Source organism: Phasianus colchicus, chromosome 2, assembly GCF_987193195.1.
Source record: "Phasianus colchicus chromosome 2, bPhaCol1.hap1.1, whole genome shotgun sequence".
Classification (NCBI taxonomy): domain Eukaryota; kingdom Metazoa; phylum Chordata; class Aves; order Galliformes; family Phasianidae; genus Phasianus; species Phasianus colchicus.
This window is the reverse complement of record NC_143437.1, coordinates 39,272,555-39,291,589: the sequence shown is the minus strand read 5'-3', so window position 1 is coordinate 39,291,589 and position 19,035 is coordinate 39,272,555. Positions and strand designations below refer to the sequence as shown.

At 38.0% G+C, this 19,035-nt stretch overlaps 1 protein-coding gene across 2 annotated transcripts in view; it reads left to right on the top strand.

Moving 5' to 3' along the window:
• Positions 1-19,035, top strand: part of DISC1 (DISC1 scaffold protein) — a 203,864-nt gene that overhangs the window by 164,292 nt on the left and 20,537 nt on the right. For both annotated transcript variants that reach the window (XM_090135429.1, XM_090135430.1), the window contains exon 11: positions 17,213-17,456. In XM_090135429.1, coding sequence (XP_089991555.1) covers positions 17,213-17,456 — 244 coding nt within the window. The remainder of the gene's footprint in view (positions 1-17,212; positions 17,457-19,035) is intronic.

Here is a 19,035-nt window from a genome sequence, read left to right as displayed (position 1 = left end):
GTGTGTACCAGTAGGTTTAACATCCTTTTCAGAGTTCATTATAAGTTTTTCTGACCCAGTTGGCTACCTGGATGTTCCAGCTATACAGACTGTTGCAGAGGTGCCAAACTGCTGAAATTTCCCTTCCTGCCTATAATAATAATAAATCCAACAGTGTTGACTAAGGGAGAGATTCAGTCATGGACCACTAATAGTTTTTCAGTATGTAAATAAGGTACTAGAGGTCTTAGAGGTCTTTTCCTAACGTGATTCTATGACAAATGTATAAGTGATGTGAGTTAGGATAATGAGACTGTATTCAATGAAAATGTTTCTATGGGTATGTTAAGTGTATCACAACTTTAACTGATCACTTGAGGGATTTAGAAGAGATTTCAGAGATGCTTGCTATGCCTGTTTAATCTAGTTCAGTGAAAGTCAGATGAGCACCTGTACGTAGGATCCTTGCTCCTGCACAGAAATTGTATTTTTTCATCTCACCTCTTTCCACCCCAAGTGAAAACTCTGCTGCAGCCTTTGTGTCATTACCACCATGACTAAAGTCGGGTTCAGTAACTACCCAGTTTGGTCATGAGCAAGCTTAAGTCAAGTGCCTGTTTGTAAATGATTGAGGGTCATAAACTGAGCATAGGAAAGAGTGATCTACAGCCATAAGAACAGAAGATTTGGGTTGGAATTTCATGACTACATGCTCTCTCTTAAATCAGTACTTAAGCACTTAATGAAAGTGGCCAGCTTTTGCAAAATATGCAGAGTACTAATAAAGACCTTTGAGATCATTGAAGACTGAGACTGCCAGTCATACTTTTTTTTAGGTCCTTAGATGTTGGAATCCAAGTTTAGACTTAGCTCTGACAGATAATCATCTACTTTTGAAGATATCCACCAAATCACCTCTTTCTTAAATGGGTAAGAAACCTCTAGTTTGTATTTCTACAGGAAAAGTCATAATCTGAATTATTTGCTAGTTTATACAGCGTGGTGAAAGTAAAGTGATGTGACCAGTTGTATTTCTGTCACATTTTACATACACCCTGTATCTCATTAAATCTCTGCCCTCTAGCAAAGTCCATTTTCTTCTGTCATGCAGGGAAGGGGGTGAGAATGCATGTTCATGGCAAGGTTGATCTTTGTGTGATTTATATTTGATAGCTGGAGAAAACCAAACAAACTTGTGGAATAATGCAGAATTTAAAAAACAGCTATCTTACAGACCATTGCCCTTACAGAAGCTAGTAAAAGTTCCATGACAAATACAGTTATCTTATAAAGTACTGTGTAAAAACAGGAATTCAGTTACATCACGAAAACATACTGCAAAAGCTAAGTCTTATCTTTGGAGATTCTGCTGATGCTTTTGCAGTCATAGAGAAAAATAAGCTGCTTTACTAAATATATATACTCACACATAGGTCGCTCTGAAACTAATGCCTCACATCATGGCAAAAAAATGTAATGGAATGTATTGACAGTAAAGCCTCTACTGCCATACCACCAACATCCACTTTAATGTTGTGGATCTACATCATAAAATAGGAGACATTACTTTCAGAGCATCCCTGTAAGGCTTTTATATCAAAGAAAATTAAGTATTATTAGTACCAGAAAAATCAGCTCCGTGAGATATAGTATGAGATAAAAGCTTTATTTCTCAAGACTACATCTGTTATATATTTGTAGAAACACATTTGGAATTAATTATCCTTCGTGAAACTTATTAGAAATTGATAACCTGTGAAATTTGCACTCCGGAGTGGATAGAGGAATTGCAGCAGAATTGTAGTGTTCCTTTTTTGTATGACTCAATTCGTATTTACCTTAAGAATCCCTTTTTTCTCTTTTTTTCCTATGCCAAATATTTCTTGGGTGGCATTGCATGAGAAGTTATGCCTAAACCATATCCTGAACAATTAATGACACGCATGCAATGTGATGAAGGGAAAAATGCATTTGGGTAGGGAAAGTGGCAGAGAAAAATGCATTTTTAAGGGGGATGAGGCAGAGAACAAATGAAACATCAGGAAAAACGAAAGACCTGGGGACCATCATTTATCCCTCTGCAGAATGCAAGAGCCAGGTCTGCCATAGCAAATTGAACCCTGAGGCAGCAGAAACCCCAGAAGGAGCTGGCTTCATCACTAATTAAATCATTAGACTTTTAAACATTTCTTGAGACAGCGATGAATTTCTGCAGTGAGGTTGAGGTCCCTGTGTCCAACTGGAGTTCTTCAGTCTCCTGCACTCAAAAGCTCTGCCTGAAGTCTGACACCATGCTTTTGAAAAGTGGTATGAAAAATTTCAGCTTGATCTGTTAGTGTTCTGTGTATCCTGGTGCAGAAAGCCAGCCCTCTGCTTGAGGACAGTTGCCACTCTAAGGCTGCTCTCTGGCTTTGTAATACTTCTCCTCACATGCACAACAGCACAGGCTTTCCTGGGAATGCCAGATGGCCTACGTTCATTTTGTGTAACCCCTGACCTGCCTCAGTTGAACTGAGGGCTGTTCAGCTGGCGGCAGCATCTTAGCAGAGCGTGGATATGGCTGAAATACCATCTTTGCCCTTTCTAAGACTGCATGTTACGTGTATTGCTTCCAAGGGAACCCACAGCTCCATCCATGCTGTATAATCATCAGATCTTATTTTGCTTACCCACGGTTCTGCTGCAGCAGTGTTAAACACAGGTTAGGCAAAATACTGGATACTTCCAGCGACTCATTTAGTTCCTTTCTTCTTCCCAGCTGGTCTAAGTCACACACAGCTGTGAGAACATTAGTTCCGAAATGGTGAGCAACAGACGCTGTATATGCTGTGGTGCATTCCTTTGTATCTCATGGGCCACATGGTGATGGCTTCTAAATCCCTTATCGTAACTGCCTCAGGCTGGAAACAATTTTTTGTACCAGCTGATGTAAAGATGACATTTCTTGAGCTGAGGGAATTTAATGTGATTGTACTCATCTCCAGGCCTCAAAAGATTATTCTGTGACTTCCATTCATCACATAAATGTGGGTTTTTAATTCCCAGATAGAAATCATGAAATTATTTTGGGGGAATAATACTTTTCAGGAATAACTGGTGACAATTACACAAAGGTGTTTTATTGAGCTATTTTATCTTATTCTGCAAGAATAGGGAAATGAATAGATATGCCTGCGAGTAAGATGTAGTACTGCAATGCCTGTGCTTTGCCATTACTGATTGTTAATGATACAGCACCTTGTTACTTTTCAAATGTATGTAAAACCTTTTGTCTTTAATTGATTCTCTTTCGCTATTTGTCTTCCTTTGTTTTCTTTTTGGCAGTGGCTGTTCTCATTTTAATAGTGGCTTTTTTCAGCTCAAGGGTGCACAGCCTGGGAAATGCAGTGAAGTCCTGCTCCACTGTAAGATTTGCTCATTTGCACTTGTTCAGTGAGGGGGGAAGGGGATTGTGTGTGTTTAGCACAACTTGCATTCCTGTAATGGAAATTTGTGGTTTTTCCATGCAAGTGATATTTTTATGTAATGCATTTGAATGTCATTTTCCTTGAGCTTCCTCCTTTTAGGCAAGACCTCCAATGTCCCGAGGGGCCCATATCATAACATACAGGTCAACATTAATTGCTAACCCATCACTTCCCAGTTTACTTAAAAATGAATGCTTCTATAACAGCCATTCTCTTCCTCTGTTACTCATCATGTTAGTTTACATACCATGTGTCTCAGGTCTCCTTTGTAAGGTACTAACATTAAGAAATGTTGTTGGGAGCAGAGCTGAATATGAATGCTCTCAAAGTACACTAAGGGGTCAGTATTTCTTGTGGCTGGTGGTCTTAAAGCTCAGAACACATGGAAAAGGCTGTGTCCTTGTGGGTGGATAGAAAATTGTACTCTTCTGTGACATCTGAAGGCATTCGGCCTCAAATGTGTTTTTATGTTCTCTAGAGTAAAAGTCTCTTTAACATATTGTGTAGTTTTATCATACTGATGAGTTCCCATAAAGCCTTCAACCACCAGCGAAACACCTATCTGGGTTCAGTAATGTTTAAAAAACTCTGAGGTGTTGCCAAACCCACATGGGGATGATTGAATATGTTTCTTTGGAGAATGAATTCTCCTTGTTCTGAACAATACATTCTCTTTGTTTCAGTTACATTATTTTTCAGTTTACATGAGAGGCACTGTCATGAATTCAGGATTATTGTTTCTTAAAGGCTTGTGTTGTCCTATCATTCTTTTAAAGCCTGAAAGCAACAACTTATGTCTTTGCACTCTCTTGCTGTGGTAAGGTTATGATATCATGAATTGGAGGATTATATCTTCAGCTGTGTAGCTGGTAACAAGAACTTGGGATCTCATAAACAAAAATAGCATTTTGAATAGATTTCTGTAGGGAAGGGAGAAATTAGCAAAACCAGTATGTGTATGCAGAGTTGCTCCCACTCGATATTCAGAAACAATATTCAAGCTGTTTTATTATCTTGCTGATCTTTTGTGTTGATACAATTCTTGTGAGTGAAAGTTCACTAACCCAAAATATCCACGAATAAAAGGAGCTGTGAATAATGAAAAGCAAACTGCTAAATGTGCTAGCCAATAAATTACAGGTAATTTTTGCTTGCTGTACAAGCCCAGCTTTATTTAGGGTATCTTAAATAGTTATGAAAATTCAGTTTATATGATAGTGAGTCCATTTAATGAATAAGTCTCTTAAGTAGCCTGAGTGCTTTTTTTTTTTTTTTTTTTTTTTTTTTTCCACCTCTGCTTTAGATGTTTGTGTGCCTCCTTGTTTGCAATTCTTGAAGTTAGTGTTCCTGGAGAGAGGGTTTTCTGATTATCCTGATCTCTATTTTGATTTCTCTCTCCCTCTTACTTCTACTCATTTCCATTTTTTAAATTGTATTTTATTCTTACTTTCTTCATTTTGTTTCTAGCTGTATTTCTTAGTACGTTTATTTTGTGCATCTTCTCTCTGTATGTCAACAAGGACAAAAAAAAAAAAAGTCAAAGTAGAAATATAGAAATGCACTCGATTCATAGAAATTTTTTTCTCACCTTTAAACTTAGGAGACTGTTTCCAAGGTATCTTAGACTGTATGACCATAGTGCAGACTCTAATTAAATGTTCTTGTTGTCTTCACAGTCCCTTGCAATATATTTGAAAATGTCTGCAATGTCCTGCCAGCACACAGTATCTTAGAAATGCTTAGCAAATTTAAATCTAAATAACCTCATGAGAAATTTAATGATACTTCTTCATGGAATGGATTAGCCTAGATTAACTAGGACTGGAGGAAAGGGAAAAATGTTTGCTGTTCTTTTTGTTTCTGGATTATTTCAGTTTCCACTGGGGGTGTAAACTGAAATAATCTTTCTGAAAGTGCAGCAGATTACAGTTTGTAATCATGCCTCTTGGGCATAATATGCATTTCATCTTCGTGGTGATCTGCTACCATGGCAGAGATCCTTTGCAGACCAACTTGCATCTTCTGCCAGGATACAACTCTTGGTTCCCAACATCGTACTTGTGTCCTCCAGCACTACCATTATCAGTATTCCCACCCATCTATGGATGAACACATTCTGCATGGGCTGTAAAGATGAGGTAGGGCAAAGAATGTAACCTTCTTCTACCAAGAATCCTGGTTTCAGTGGGGACAGAGTGGTGCACATATGTACACACTCAAATACCAAGTGCAAAAATGAAAGAGATCATCGCTCCTGGCATTCACCAGATAGGAGATAATTGTACCAGTGGGACCCACCATCTCTTTTGTGGCAGGGATCTTCTGGCTCTGTAATGGTAAAGAAAGTGCTTGCTGCTAGTGGAAAAGAACTTTGTTTTGATTCCCAAGTAAGCATCTGCTGGCTGAGGTTTGAAGAGGACCCTTTGCAGAAGAGAAGGGCTGTGCTGGGCAGGCTTTCAAATCTAGTATTTCTCTATGGGGAAGGAAGCATTCACAGATTTTACTTTTCCTCTTTAAGGAAATATATATATTTATAAATACTGTTCCCAGAACATTTTAAAATTAATGTTTGGCTACTATATGAAACAGTAAACTGAAGAAGAGCTCAAGAATTGCAAACTTAGTGGTTTTCATGGCTCTTTATCCTTTAACTTTTTAAAATTACTTTATTTTTCACTAGTTTAGGAATGCTGGATTACAAATATTGATTTATTTTTATCTTTTTAATTGGGAGATGGAGGAACTTTGGTATGTGAAAATACTGGTTTATGATAAGCAGAGGAAAGCTCTGTTCCTTTTAAATCTGGTCTCAGTATTAAAAGTAGCTTGGTTTTGTTGTTGTTGTTTTTAAAGAAAAAGGAGGTCAGATTTGGGGCCACTTTCCAATGTCTCTTAAAGCTTTAGAAAAAACAAAGCACATGGTCACACAGCCTTTAGTAACTATCCATATTAATTAAGATTTCATCCAGGCTAGAGGTTTTTTTTTAAAGTTACTGAATTAACTTCAGTAGTTAGTGTGCAGCATAGGCAACACTGTGCCTCAGTGACAGAGGATTGTGCTGCTTATTCATAAGAAATCTTATTCCTTTCACTCCCTCCCTTCAGGCTCTTTGCATTCCACTAATTTTATACTTATCATAGCAAAAATCATCAGAGGGCAAGGCTGGGTCTCCTCTTCTAAAAACAGAAAGTATTTTCCTTGCTTACAAAAAAAAAAAAAAGTGCTAAAAGTTCACAGCCTTTCTAGATGATTAGTAATTGTGTATTTTGTTAGGATCTTTTCTTTGCCTGTATGCCTTTTTCTTACGCTGCATTGTTCTAGTGCTGGTCAGTCATGCCTGCAAAACTACAGTTCAACAATCTGCTGGAACTCATTATCGTCACAGTAGTCCTCTACTCTGCAAACTCTTGCCTCACCAAGAATAAGTAATTCCACATCTCTCTGCTGCTGCTTTGGTGTGCTGAGATTTCTCAGTTTTGGAGCAGAAGTAATGTTTTCTCTTTTATTTATTTATTTTTTTTGTCAGGCATTTGCAGTCTTTCATGTTTTGTCATCTCTTCCTACGCCACTGAATTATGTGAATTTTATTAAGAGTTTGTAATTCTAATTCATCTTTTTTTCCTTAATCATTGATACTCATGAATGTGAGAGGATCCCATTCTGTGCATGGTGAATGTCTGACATGGCTAGTATCAGTTGCACTGGCTTCATTGGCATTTTGACTTGAAAGCCTGTACAGTTTTCCTTGCAGGTGTTTGTGCGAATTTGTAATTGCATTAATGAAGGAAAGGTTGAGGCAGTGAGCTTGTTTTAAATATTTTTTCATTTCCCATGCAAAGAGGCTTTGGCTGTGAGATAGAAAGCTCCACTTGTTTCAGAAAGAGTGTGTCCTTAGCCATTGATATCCTCCTCTGGTTTTCAGAGTATGTTTTGAGATGAGGTCCTGGACCTTCACCTTGACTCTATAGTTTCTAGGAAGAACAGAATGTATTTGCTGTGTGTAGCTACTCAGGCGTTGCCTTTGGTTGCTCTGTCAAGCTAAAGTACAGAGGTTTCATCTTCCCATACGGATAATGGAAACAATGTGCAACAGCACTAGCATTATTTGCAGATGTTTTGTAAGACAACAGTGTCAGCTGAGAGGCACTCCAAAACTTGGGATTGAGTTTGATAACTTGATGAAAAGCATCCATTTAAGCAGATGACTGTTTTCAGTAATATTATGAGATTTTTCGGTCTTTTAATTTTTGCTGAGATGAAGGTGAGTGCTGTAAATGGCTGGTCTACTGTGTATGGCTGCTCTCATGCAAAGCTTTCTCCACTGTGGACATGTGATTGTGTACATACATGGAGGAGGGAGAGATGTGCAAAGCTGTTTGTTACCTTAGTATCGGTGATGTTAAGTTGATGCTATTTTAACAGAACCCTGGTGGCTGCATGTAAGTTAATATAGGTACTGAGGAAGATCTGATCCCTTCTGAACTTGGCAAAAAAGTTGTTCATAAATGGACATGCATTTTCTTACTGCTGCTCTTTTTGAGTACTTCCCTAGACTCAAAAATAAGATATCACCACCTGCATACCCTGAATAGGAACATGTAGGATAACTCTGCCTTGCCTACAACTGGAACAGTCCTTCCCCCTGGCATTTGGAAGCATTCATTACTTAATGTACTAACTGATGGGAGCACATTGCCAGGTTGAGCAGGCATGCCGGCCCCAACCTGCATGTTGCAACTAACAGGATCCAAAAGGGAGAATCTGTAGGCCTTTTCTCTATACCAGTACAGGATTTGACCTTATTCAACCTCACAGCTCCAGTGGCTTGTATTGTGCCTACAGTTCTTTCAGGAAAGCTCTGGAAGCATTCACCTATTGACATCAGTATTTTGCCAGCTCTCTCATTTTTCCAGATATGTCTTTCTAGTTACAAAGGTTCAGTTTCAAGGTACATTCCTACATGGTGAGAATATGTTATCTCTCCTGATAGTATCTTTTCTAAAAGGGCATTTCTTTATGTGTGCTTAATTCTTGCTCAGTCAGCAGTACACAAGATGATTCATGTTCCCAAATTCACTTGACACTGATATTCGCAATCTGGCGCCCTTTCAGAGAGGGAATTTATTATAAACTGTGGCATTTTAAATTAGAGAGCAGAGGTGAATAAAGAATAAACATGGGAGAATTGTAAATTCCTTCTGTACACTTCCTAGCACTTGTGGCCAGAGATGATAATAAACACTAAGAGATCAGGCTCATTATTCTAATTGGTTTGCGATAAGAATGCATTCTTCTGTCGGTATAAATAGACATAGCTGTGATTGCAACAGCATGGATTTCTGACAGCTGAGAATGTGGCCTCAATTCAAATGCTGTGTTTTCTTCCCATTGCATACTTTTAGAAACAAATGTAATTTTTGGGATTAGAGCTGGTTGTGGCTTTGAAAGCCACTAATTTCCTTCAGTTTCATTGAAAGCCACTAGAATTTGAATCTATTTTGAGGCTCAAGTTCGTGATAGTACTTAGGGTTGTGCGACAGCTCAGTGATTTGAACAGACCTTAGAAAAATGCACGAACCCTGAGATACGTGCTTTCCAAAACTAGGCTTAATTTCTGTCCCTCCTTTAAATCTCATTTGGGATCAGATATTAAATAATACAGATAAAGATCTAATTCCAGCAATCTCCATCCACCCAAAAAAAAAAAATAAAATAAAATAAAATCCGACTGTTTAATGACATTGCGGGACTTTGCTGTTATTGTAGGAGCCAAAGGCAAGTGGGATGCAGACTGAGTTATCAGTGTTGCTACAAACATGAAGGTGCTTAATCAGATTATGAACGAGGTGAATGATAAACTATGGTTGAGAAGCTGGCTTTGTGGCTTGCTTAATAAGAAGAATTCCCTGATCGCTTTCTCTTCATCTATCAAAGTTAAGTTTTTCTCTTTTAGAACAGACTATTTATAATTAATGTTCTCAGTAGAGGTGAGGGTAAAGGTTCGTAACTCTATACCTTTTCTTAAGAGAAATAAATAGTCTTAAAAGCAAGCAGTGAATTTCGACATTATAGATTAGGTAATATAATAAAAATAAACTACAATAAATGTAGGGACTAAATTGAGTAGTAAATTCTTCCTACAAGGTGCCTTCCTCCTTCCCTTGTAAATTAGTTGATTTCCTGCATTTGATGCATAGGTTTCCATTCCCACATCTATCTTGCATTAACGATCAAAGTGAAAAGCATCAACTGCAGCAGCCTGTCATTTTGTGTTTCCAGTGGAGATAATTTAAGGATAACACGGTGACATTGAATATTGATAGAAAAATGACAGGCTGTGATTAAAGTTTTGTGCTGGATAAAATAAACGGCTGGAGGATTGAAGAGAAAACAAAAAAAGTTGTTCAGCATTGTATGCTATCTTTTTTTTTAATAACCTTAATCAAGTTTCCATTACTGGTTTTAAGCACTAGAGAAATTGTTCATCCTCCTTATTTTGAACAGCTCTTTCAGAAAAGGAAGAGCAATCATAAAGCATAAATACATTTCACAAAAACTGTCAGCATAAGACAGAATTAACTTCTTATATCAGTTTTTTCTTCTGTGGATTTCAGTTTAGCTTTTGGTTCCTCAGTATCCCCAAAACAATAGGCAATGCTTTATTTTGAGTAGAAAAGTTTGTGGATAATGATTCTGTAGTTTACAGGCTTTTTTTTTTTTTAATTAAAAAAGTAGCAAACATTATCAGACATGTATGTTTTTCTCTTCACTGAGATCACCATGAGGGGCCACATACTTTAAAGTGAAGTTAACGGTCCACTTGCAGCTCTTCCTCCTAATGCACAGTTTGTCCTGATTTCTACTCTAAAGGTTATGTTTTCAGCAGTGTGCATCTCAGCTGCTGGCAAAAGTAATTCAGTTACAAGTACAACACTGGAAACTGCCTACGCTCATGGCTCCCCTTTATTTATCCTGCTTTGTCAATTTCTTTGTATCACTTTGTCAGTTATTTTTATCACTGTGATAAAAATAAAAGACATGGTACATTGATTTTGACTTCAGTGCTACTACCATTACCTTAAAAGTATACTAATTAAAAGGGCATATCTTCTCTCTGCATATACCTCTTCACATACATACATTTTCACATTCTCACATACTGTAAAATCCTTTGGACAAAGATAAAACAATCCATTAAAATTGTTGACAATTAGAACACAATAGGCATCAATATGGGTTGTGTATTTAGATCTTACCACATAGGTAATTCTCTGTACATTTATTTTGTACCTGGTCTTTCAAAGAATTCTCATCTCAGGACTTTATCCAGTTCTACTGCAAGCAATAAAATGGCGGTGTTAACCACTAGATAAAGTGGTTAACACCTAGTGGTGTTAATTAGGCAAAGGGAAGAAAAGCAGGGAAGGTAAGAGTTAAGTTTTCATCTGGAAAGAATATAAAGACCTTTGGAGATAGTTGTTGGTAAGCCAGCAGGGAAGATACACTGTCCCTGGAGTGATGGTTCAGACAGGGGCAAAGAGAGATGTGAAAGAAGCAAGATCCGTGAAAGAGGCAGCAGTAGTCTGAAGGAGTTCGTGTAGCATTTGTGTTAGCTGTGTTGCAGCATGGTGTTTTTCCTTCCAAAGTGGTTTTGTTATGTTTCAATTTCATTCTATGTTTCTTACACTGGCATTAGGGTGTTTGCAGTGTCATCTATTTATGAGTGGGATTTCTAACAGCACCATCAGTAGGATACTAAACTAGGCAACGTGAAACATGTAGGCCAGAGCATACTTCATAAGGAGATATTCTTCTCTATTCTCCCAGTAAGTAAGAATTAGGAGTTTGATTGTATTTGTAGTCCTCTAGAATTTTGGAACAAATTGGGAATTGAACTTTTGTTCTTCTTCTTGATCACCAAGCCAAGAAGAGATAGCTCTTAACCCCAGCGTAATTAGAAGAACGTTGGCATTCCCTAGCAACACTGTAGGGGTTAGAAGGATGCAGGAGGCCTGGTTTCTGGTACTCTGCCCACTGCATCACCAGGTATACTCTGCCCTACTACATCCCTGAGTAGACAAGAGGAGGATGCCACAAACACAGTGTTGAGGGCTAGTCTGGGCTGGAGGCTCAGCTCACTTCTTTCTTCAAATCTGTTCCTCTTTGCACATTTGCTTCTGCTCCTGAGATGCTGTAGAAAGCAGAACCACTCCTATTATCCATTCTTTCAGCTGCAAGAAAGCAGTGTCTATGTCTACTGCACTATTATGTCTTTGAGTAGTTCTCTGTTGCACAGAGAACAAGTTCGTGGCTCATAAATATAGGTGTTAGAAAAGTCATCCTAGAGCATAACTTTAGATGTTAAAAATGTAGGAGTCTAGAAGTTAGTTGGAGATTTTGAGGATTGATTTCTTGTTGTTTGTGGTCCAGAGCATTCTCCAGCAAGTCATTAAATATCACATTTAAAGAGTGTCAGCTACTTGTTATTTTCTTCAAGCTACTTTCAGTAAAATATTGTGTTGCATAGTCTGCTAGATATTATTGTATGTTTTACAAGGGAGAAGGCAAGGTTAGAGAAGCAAATCGCTTGTGTCAGAGAAACATACTGCAAGCTTCAGACTTTGCTGAGGAGTTCTATTTAGTCTGTAAAGTAGGAGTACGAGTAGGTTGTCATCTGGCAGGGGAGTATGAAGTCTCCTAACCTCCTAGGAGTGAGTCTTGTTTTTACATGGAGAAATGCAGTAATAGTGCCGAACAGCAAATAAGTGTTGTCACTGAGCTTTGAAATAAGGGAGTAGGAAAAATAACTCTCGCACACTGGGGGAGAAACACATGATCAAAACAATACAAAGTGAATTCATGAGATTTTCAGCTCCTGAGGAGATCGCAGAGAAGAGGCACAATGCAGGGAATTGAGTTGTGAAATTGAGATTCTGTGACTGGTGTGTATAGAAGGGGTTTATAGGATTAGAGAAAGTTGCAGGAAGAAAAGGAAAAAAAAAGATTTTTTTTTTTTTATTTCAGACATTCAGAAAAGGTGATTTCTGGGGTGCAGGCATGGGGGGGGGGTGTGTGTGAAAGTTTTGCTGTTCAGACAGAGTTCAAGTTTTTTTTCCCTTTTCCTGACCCTTTTTTTCTTCTAAGTTCATCATCTGTGAGTAGCAATACAATGAGCCCTAGCTATACCTTCTCCCTTATCAAACCGCTGTTGCACATCAGCCAAATGGACAGGGAAAACAGGGTTATGAGCCTTCCTCTGCCTATAGCCTCTTGTGACATACTGATAGGAATACTGTAGTTCTCAGTTTGTTCAGCAGATTTGCTGTAGGTATCTTAAAATATTCAGCTAACATTAAAATTGAGAACAAATCAGGCTGGAAACCTTGTTTTTATAAACGAGAAAAGCTACCCATATTCCTGAAGTTGTAAATACTTGGCAAATACAAATAGAGCTCTTAATACATGAACGAATTAATACAATAAAACAAATCAGAAGGGTGGGTTTCTGCAAAGAGTAAAGCAATATGGTTTTCTTCCATCCTCTAGTTCAGTTACTCTGACATTAACTCTAATGTCAGTTAAATATTGCTCCATATTTTCTTTCCTTTGCTTGCTCGCTTTGTTCACTGTGTGGCTGTTGCCTTAAGAAAAGACAGCAAAGATGTAACTAAATGCGGAGTAAGAAAATATAGTTCTTTCCTCGTGTTGCAAAATATAAGTAGGATACTAGAGACCAAAATACATACAAACTTTCCCTAGTTTGTACAGTAGAACAACAGGGAAGCCGTGTATAGAGCAAAGACTCTGATTGCTGTTTTCCATCAGCCTCACTATTTTCCCATAATTTTAACTGTGAAAATCTGTGAAAATCCCTTTGTTTTCTGCCCAGTTGTTGTTGTTGCACTTTGTTTGCTTGTCAAGAGAAAACTACCTTGAGTGTCAGTGAGTACAGCGTGTGAACAAACGTGCCTAGTACTGGAAAAGGGTAATGGCTCATGCATTAGAAGGAAATTGTCTGGAGTAGATCTTCTTAGTTAATCACCCTTCCTAAGTTAGCCTTTGTTTATGCAGTTTCCAAATATATGTTGTGCTATGTAGACTTTTAGCTCTGCTCTTACTCTCAGTGGCTTCTTACAGGGATTTCCCCTTGCTGTCCTTAAAATAAGCAAGATCTTGTATCAACATACAATGTTGACCTCAGTGTGTCATAAACCACTTTTAACAGTTCACTCACAAATTGGCATTCCTAAAAGTGAGAGACAGTGAGATTTACAAGTACTGACATCTCCCTGTGTTGATTCCAATTTACTTTCTAGGAGTTTGGGGGGGATTTTTTTCTAAATGAGGCTTAATGTAAAGTCTTTTGACTATTTTTACATAGGCATGTTTTCATTTAGGGTATAATATTCCGGAACTGAGTGTGCCTTTTGTATGTCTGCAAAGCTTTCAATAAGAAAGTCGTGTTCTCAGAGTTCCAGTTAACACTATAAATAGCTTTAGAATAATGTTGTGCTGAGAGCCACATAAAGAACTCCCTTCGGTATTTCTGGGAATCTTGTGGAAAGACTGAGGAGCAATGTTCAAGGAAGAAAGAGAATCCTTGTTGGATTTGACTCTCAACAAGATTTTTACACAGTGTTACATTTAGATTGAAGTTGCCCTCCTTATTCCTGCACTTCCTGGTGTTTGGTGGTGTTTCTTGGAAAAATACATATGGCTGCCACTTCCTACTTGAGACTTTGCAAAAGCATCTGCAACTACAATTTCAACAGCTGCTGTATGAAGAGAGCTTACAGATAAGCCTCTCTGTTCCACAGTCATTTCCTCCTGTCTATAAACAGCTCTGTTTCTGTGACAGTTCTTTCATCATCATCAACTTGACTGAATCCAGAATTCTCCTTCCTGTTTCTATTTGTGTTGTGGATGTCTCAGACACTCTTCAGGTCAGCTAGGCCTGCTGGTGTAGATTCTTTTTGAATGGTATCATGGAGATAAGATCCATCTGAGCTATCCATCCAGATAAAAAATTACTTGTATCGAGTCTTGCATCTCAGTTATTTCAACATACATTTCTCTGACATCAACTTGACAAAAGCAGTCTTGCCCTACCCTCATCCAGTCAAAATGCCATTGCTAATGCAGTGACTGTTCTCTTTCTCTCCCTCCTCTTTTTAAACTCTGTGATTCTGATCATGTCGTTTTGTTTGATTTTCTTCACTGATTCCTTCTTTTCTGTTACGTTAAACATAACAGCTAGCCTTCCATCTGAAGACGTTGAACAACACTGGTATCCATCGCTTGCCCATTATGCTTTTATACTAGCATCTTTTGTCTTTCCTCCATGATTAGTTTATGGAGGAATGGAAAATTTCAGCAACCACAGACTTGTTTCATTGGCCTCCTGCAAATCCTTGGAATTCTCATTCACTGTGATACCTCCATGTGCTTGACTGTGATTAGACTAATTACTTGCTGATGTAACTAATTGAACTGTTGTACTGTGACTAATGTGCTACGTTCAGTCCACTGTTGTCTCAGTGTTTCTTTGAACATTCCTGCCTGCATGTAGCTCTTTGTAATCTGGATGGTATTTGTACAAAACCCAGCACTTGGGACTCATGAGCCCTCTGGCACTTGGAAGTTCAGAATCTTTGGGTGATTAAGGTATGCTTTGTTGTAACCGAGTCTGTATAAATGGTTGATGGATTGTGACGTGTTGTGGATTCCAGTAAATAATTTCTCCCACCTCTGCTGAACTTGCCACACATACCACTTCATTAGGAATGTACAGACAGGCATATAGCATCTGGAGATTAATACATCCTAAAGTATTTATAAATATAGGAATAATAAAACACAAACCCAATCCCAATATACCCAATAGAGGTATATTCAGTTATTGCTGATTAATAAAACAGGGATAAGTCATAACCAAAAGCATGTTGACTAAGAAGCTGAGTCGGTGATGAATAAGTGCAGCCCAGGCACAATAACTTTTATGTATGTTGTTCATCCTTTCCACTGTGTGTACCACATGTATCAGTATCTCTGTCCCAGTTCTGTTAGAGTTCTTCATTAAAATGAAGAGCCAAAACAAAGCTATTCACTGAAAATTATTATTCAGGCTTGTAGTGTGTCTTGATCCTTTTATAATATGGCATATATAACTGCAAACAAACTTCCACAAAAAGCAAGTAGTAAATGGGCGTATGCATATCTGCCAAGAAATGTTCTGTGCAACCATGATGGTGTGACTGACAAGTACAGAAACAGTGGGGGTTATTTAGTGTTTCTGGTTTGGGAAGTAAAATGCTTCCTACATAGAACTATAATCCAGTCAAGATTTTTTTTTACTAAATAGTGACACTATGAACAACATGAGGGAGACCAATTTGCAGACCTCGTGCTGCATACTGCCTTCAATAACCACTGGTTCTGACTTATAAGACCAGATCGAGTACCTCAGCTTATGGAACCCAGTTTTGATTCAGTCTCAAAATACTGCTTTGTGAAATGTACAGCTTGGCATCTTGTGTTTGCAGAGTTCAAAAATGTACCTTTGTTAGATTAATGAATTCATTGTAAGCAGTACAGCTCCTTTATCCCTCATACAGAATAAAAGATAAGCTAGTATTTAATTTGGTCAGAAAATTTAAAATCAAATAGTTATTTTCCTTCTTTTAATCAGTTTTAATTGCCTGCTATTATATTGCAAATTATATAATTTGAAAAGCACTGAGAAAAAGTATTGTGGTTATTAGATATTAGTATTCAATTCTGCCTGGAAGTGTGTATTGCCATGGGAATCAGTGCTTCTGAATCCCATTCCAGGCCATACCACTGATCTTCTATATTTTTGCAGGCAACTTAATCCCTTTGGTTCCTTAGAGACAAGATGTATTAAATGGAGATGTGACCACATCTCTTCAGAGCAATGTGATGTTAGTATTCAGTGCCATGTTCTGGAGAAGTGACTATTCCTAGAATTCCTTTTTTACTTCAGATGACAATATCTACTTGAACAAATCTCAGTATTTGTAATTTACATGTATTTGTAATGTACATGTACAGCTATTGGAAATGAGTAATAGATTAAAAGCATGAAGAAATTTGGTATTTTGAATTTCCTAATAATTTTTTTTTTGTAGAATTACAAAATTAAAAAGAAAAAACACATACACAAGAAAACCCAAAAGAACACTTTAGGGAGAGCTAAGGACAACATTCAAAAGTAGAAGTCTGAAAGAGAGGGTATTACCAGCTTAAACTGATTCTCTAGGTCGAAGCATGCACATTTCTGCATAATGAAAAAATTAGAAGTCATGGTTGTACCTATTTTCTAAACACTAGAGCTGATTTAACATGGTAAATAATGTGATTGCTGATCCATTATCTTCTACAAGAATTCAAAAGCTGCATGACTGCTTTTGGGCTGGCTTACCAGATAAAATCAAGAAAGCACTGGTGGTGAGTGCAAGGCTTCTGGACTTGCACCGAGTCAGGAGATGGTCACATGTAGCCAGTGTACGCTGTACAGTTGGAAACAACATCTTAAAGATTTCTTTTTAATTATTTGCTTTGCAATAAGACCATCACATTTTTGCTTTTCAGTTTGAAATAACTCCGTGGAAGCATTTCGATTTGCTGTTGTTTTTCCATTGTTTTTGTTTTCCTATCTAATCACAAGCAGTAACCCCGAAGTTACTTGAAATAGCAACTGTTCTCCCTGAACTGCAGTTTTATTTTCTTTTGGCTCTTATTTCAGCTGCGGGAGCCAGCTGCTTCAGAGAGTGTGGGAAGCTGACTTGGAGGCCTGTCAGCTGTTGCTCCGAGGGTTTCAACTGAAAGAAACCAGTTGCTGTGGCTTTGAGGAAGTGGAGAACCAAATGGACGAGCTGGAGATGACTGCTGATGGCCCTTCTGATTCTGAAAAGAAGAAAGAAGATCACTTTCCAAAGGGCACGAAGTGGGACAGTGTTCCCTGTGCCAGGCACAGTAAGCTGAAACAGGTATCTGGAATACCCTGCAGCTGGATTTGAAGCAATAGTGCTTTCTTATTTTGAGAGAAAAAGTTAAATCTGGTCAGCAGGGCAGGTTAAGACTGATCTTAACATCTGTCCTCCAATATGAGAGACGAATAAAATAGCTTATTAACTACTCAGAAGCCCTTCAACTCTTTTTCCTGGAACCATCAGTCTTTTCAAAATGTGGAAATTATTCAGGCAGTGAATACAGAGTATACATCAGGGTTCAAAGGAAAAACAATTTTCTTAAAGATTCTTTAAGTATTTAACAGAAATTACCAGCTGCTCCTCATCATACCGATGAGTTTCACTCTGAATTAATTCTGCTGACTAGTTAGCCCTGTGTTAGCTGAAGTGGGGAGTGGGTGAGTTTTCCTGCTCCAGTGGAAAGGTCAAAGGCTTTGTAGCTCAGCTTCTAGTCGGCTTCCAGCACATAGCCAATCTTAAAAGAAGGAAAAATTCATGGGGGTTAAAGGATCTGAGAAATTTCTTTGAAGTTTTTGTGTTCTTCTCTGGAATGCCATCCTTGCTTAAATATTTCTAACTACCTAAAAACAAATAAAATCACTGCACTGTCAAGGTAAAAAAAAAATGCTGTTGAAAAGCTTCATCACCCAATAACAGTAATGTGACAAAAAGGCACTCCAACAGGAGATGTCAGTTTTACTACCTTGGAATTTGATTGACAAAAATTGAAAGTGTGCTTAATCACTCGTGGTGCTAGGTGCCACTGAACTGTGCATTACATTGAAAGCTGATATCACATTTTGCATTTATTCTGGCTGAGACTTAGCAGAAAGCAAGGTGTTACCTTACTGTAAAAATCTTCTGTTTGAGTAAAATTCTGTTTTTAAAGTGGAGTTCATCAGTACTTGCAGGCTAGGAAAGGTGCTCTGCAGATTGAATCCACATAGAGGGCATTTTTGTTGGAAATGGTCATCTCTGGCTTTAAGTTTTTTTCTCTGTGATCTCTTTTTTTTTTTTTTTTTTCATATTATATCCCTGATGAGTAGGTTGAAGTAATATGAGCAGCTTGACTGGGTACAGAAAGCTGTGATTCCCTTTTTAAAGAGCAGCTGAGAAGCCCTGGTGGGTTCAGTGTTGTGGTTTTTTCCTGCAGTACTCTTGAAATTCATGCAATAGGTATCATTTCATCTGCAAGCCCAAATCACTTCCATGAAAAGTGGGACTGCTGTCCCCTGGAATGACATAAAGGTAAATGAAGTTTGGTGATATTTGGTTCTGGAATGAGTCACAGTAGTCAGAAGGCTGGGTTGCCCAAAGAAAGTCTTACTGGTGTCTGTTTTTATAACCAAGTGGAAGCATCTAATGGAAAAACATGTATTTGTCAAGATACCCTATTTTATATTATCTACAAGGCTGTGCTGTCCTTGTGAGAGGATTAACTTAATGTGGTTACCTTGTTTCTAGAATGATCCATCCCTCCAACTGTCCTCTCTGTTCTACTTCAGGAAATACCTAAAAGGAGGGTTGATCACTGAAGCAAAATGAAGAGTGGCATTCTTTATATTTAGAGCTTACTGAATAGCTAGTTTCAAAAGAG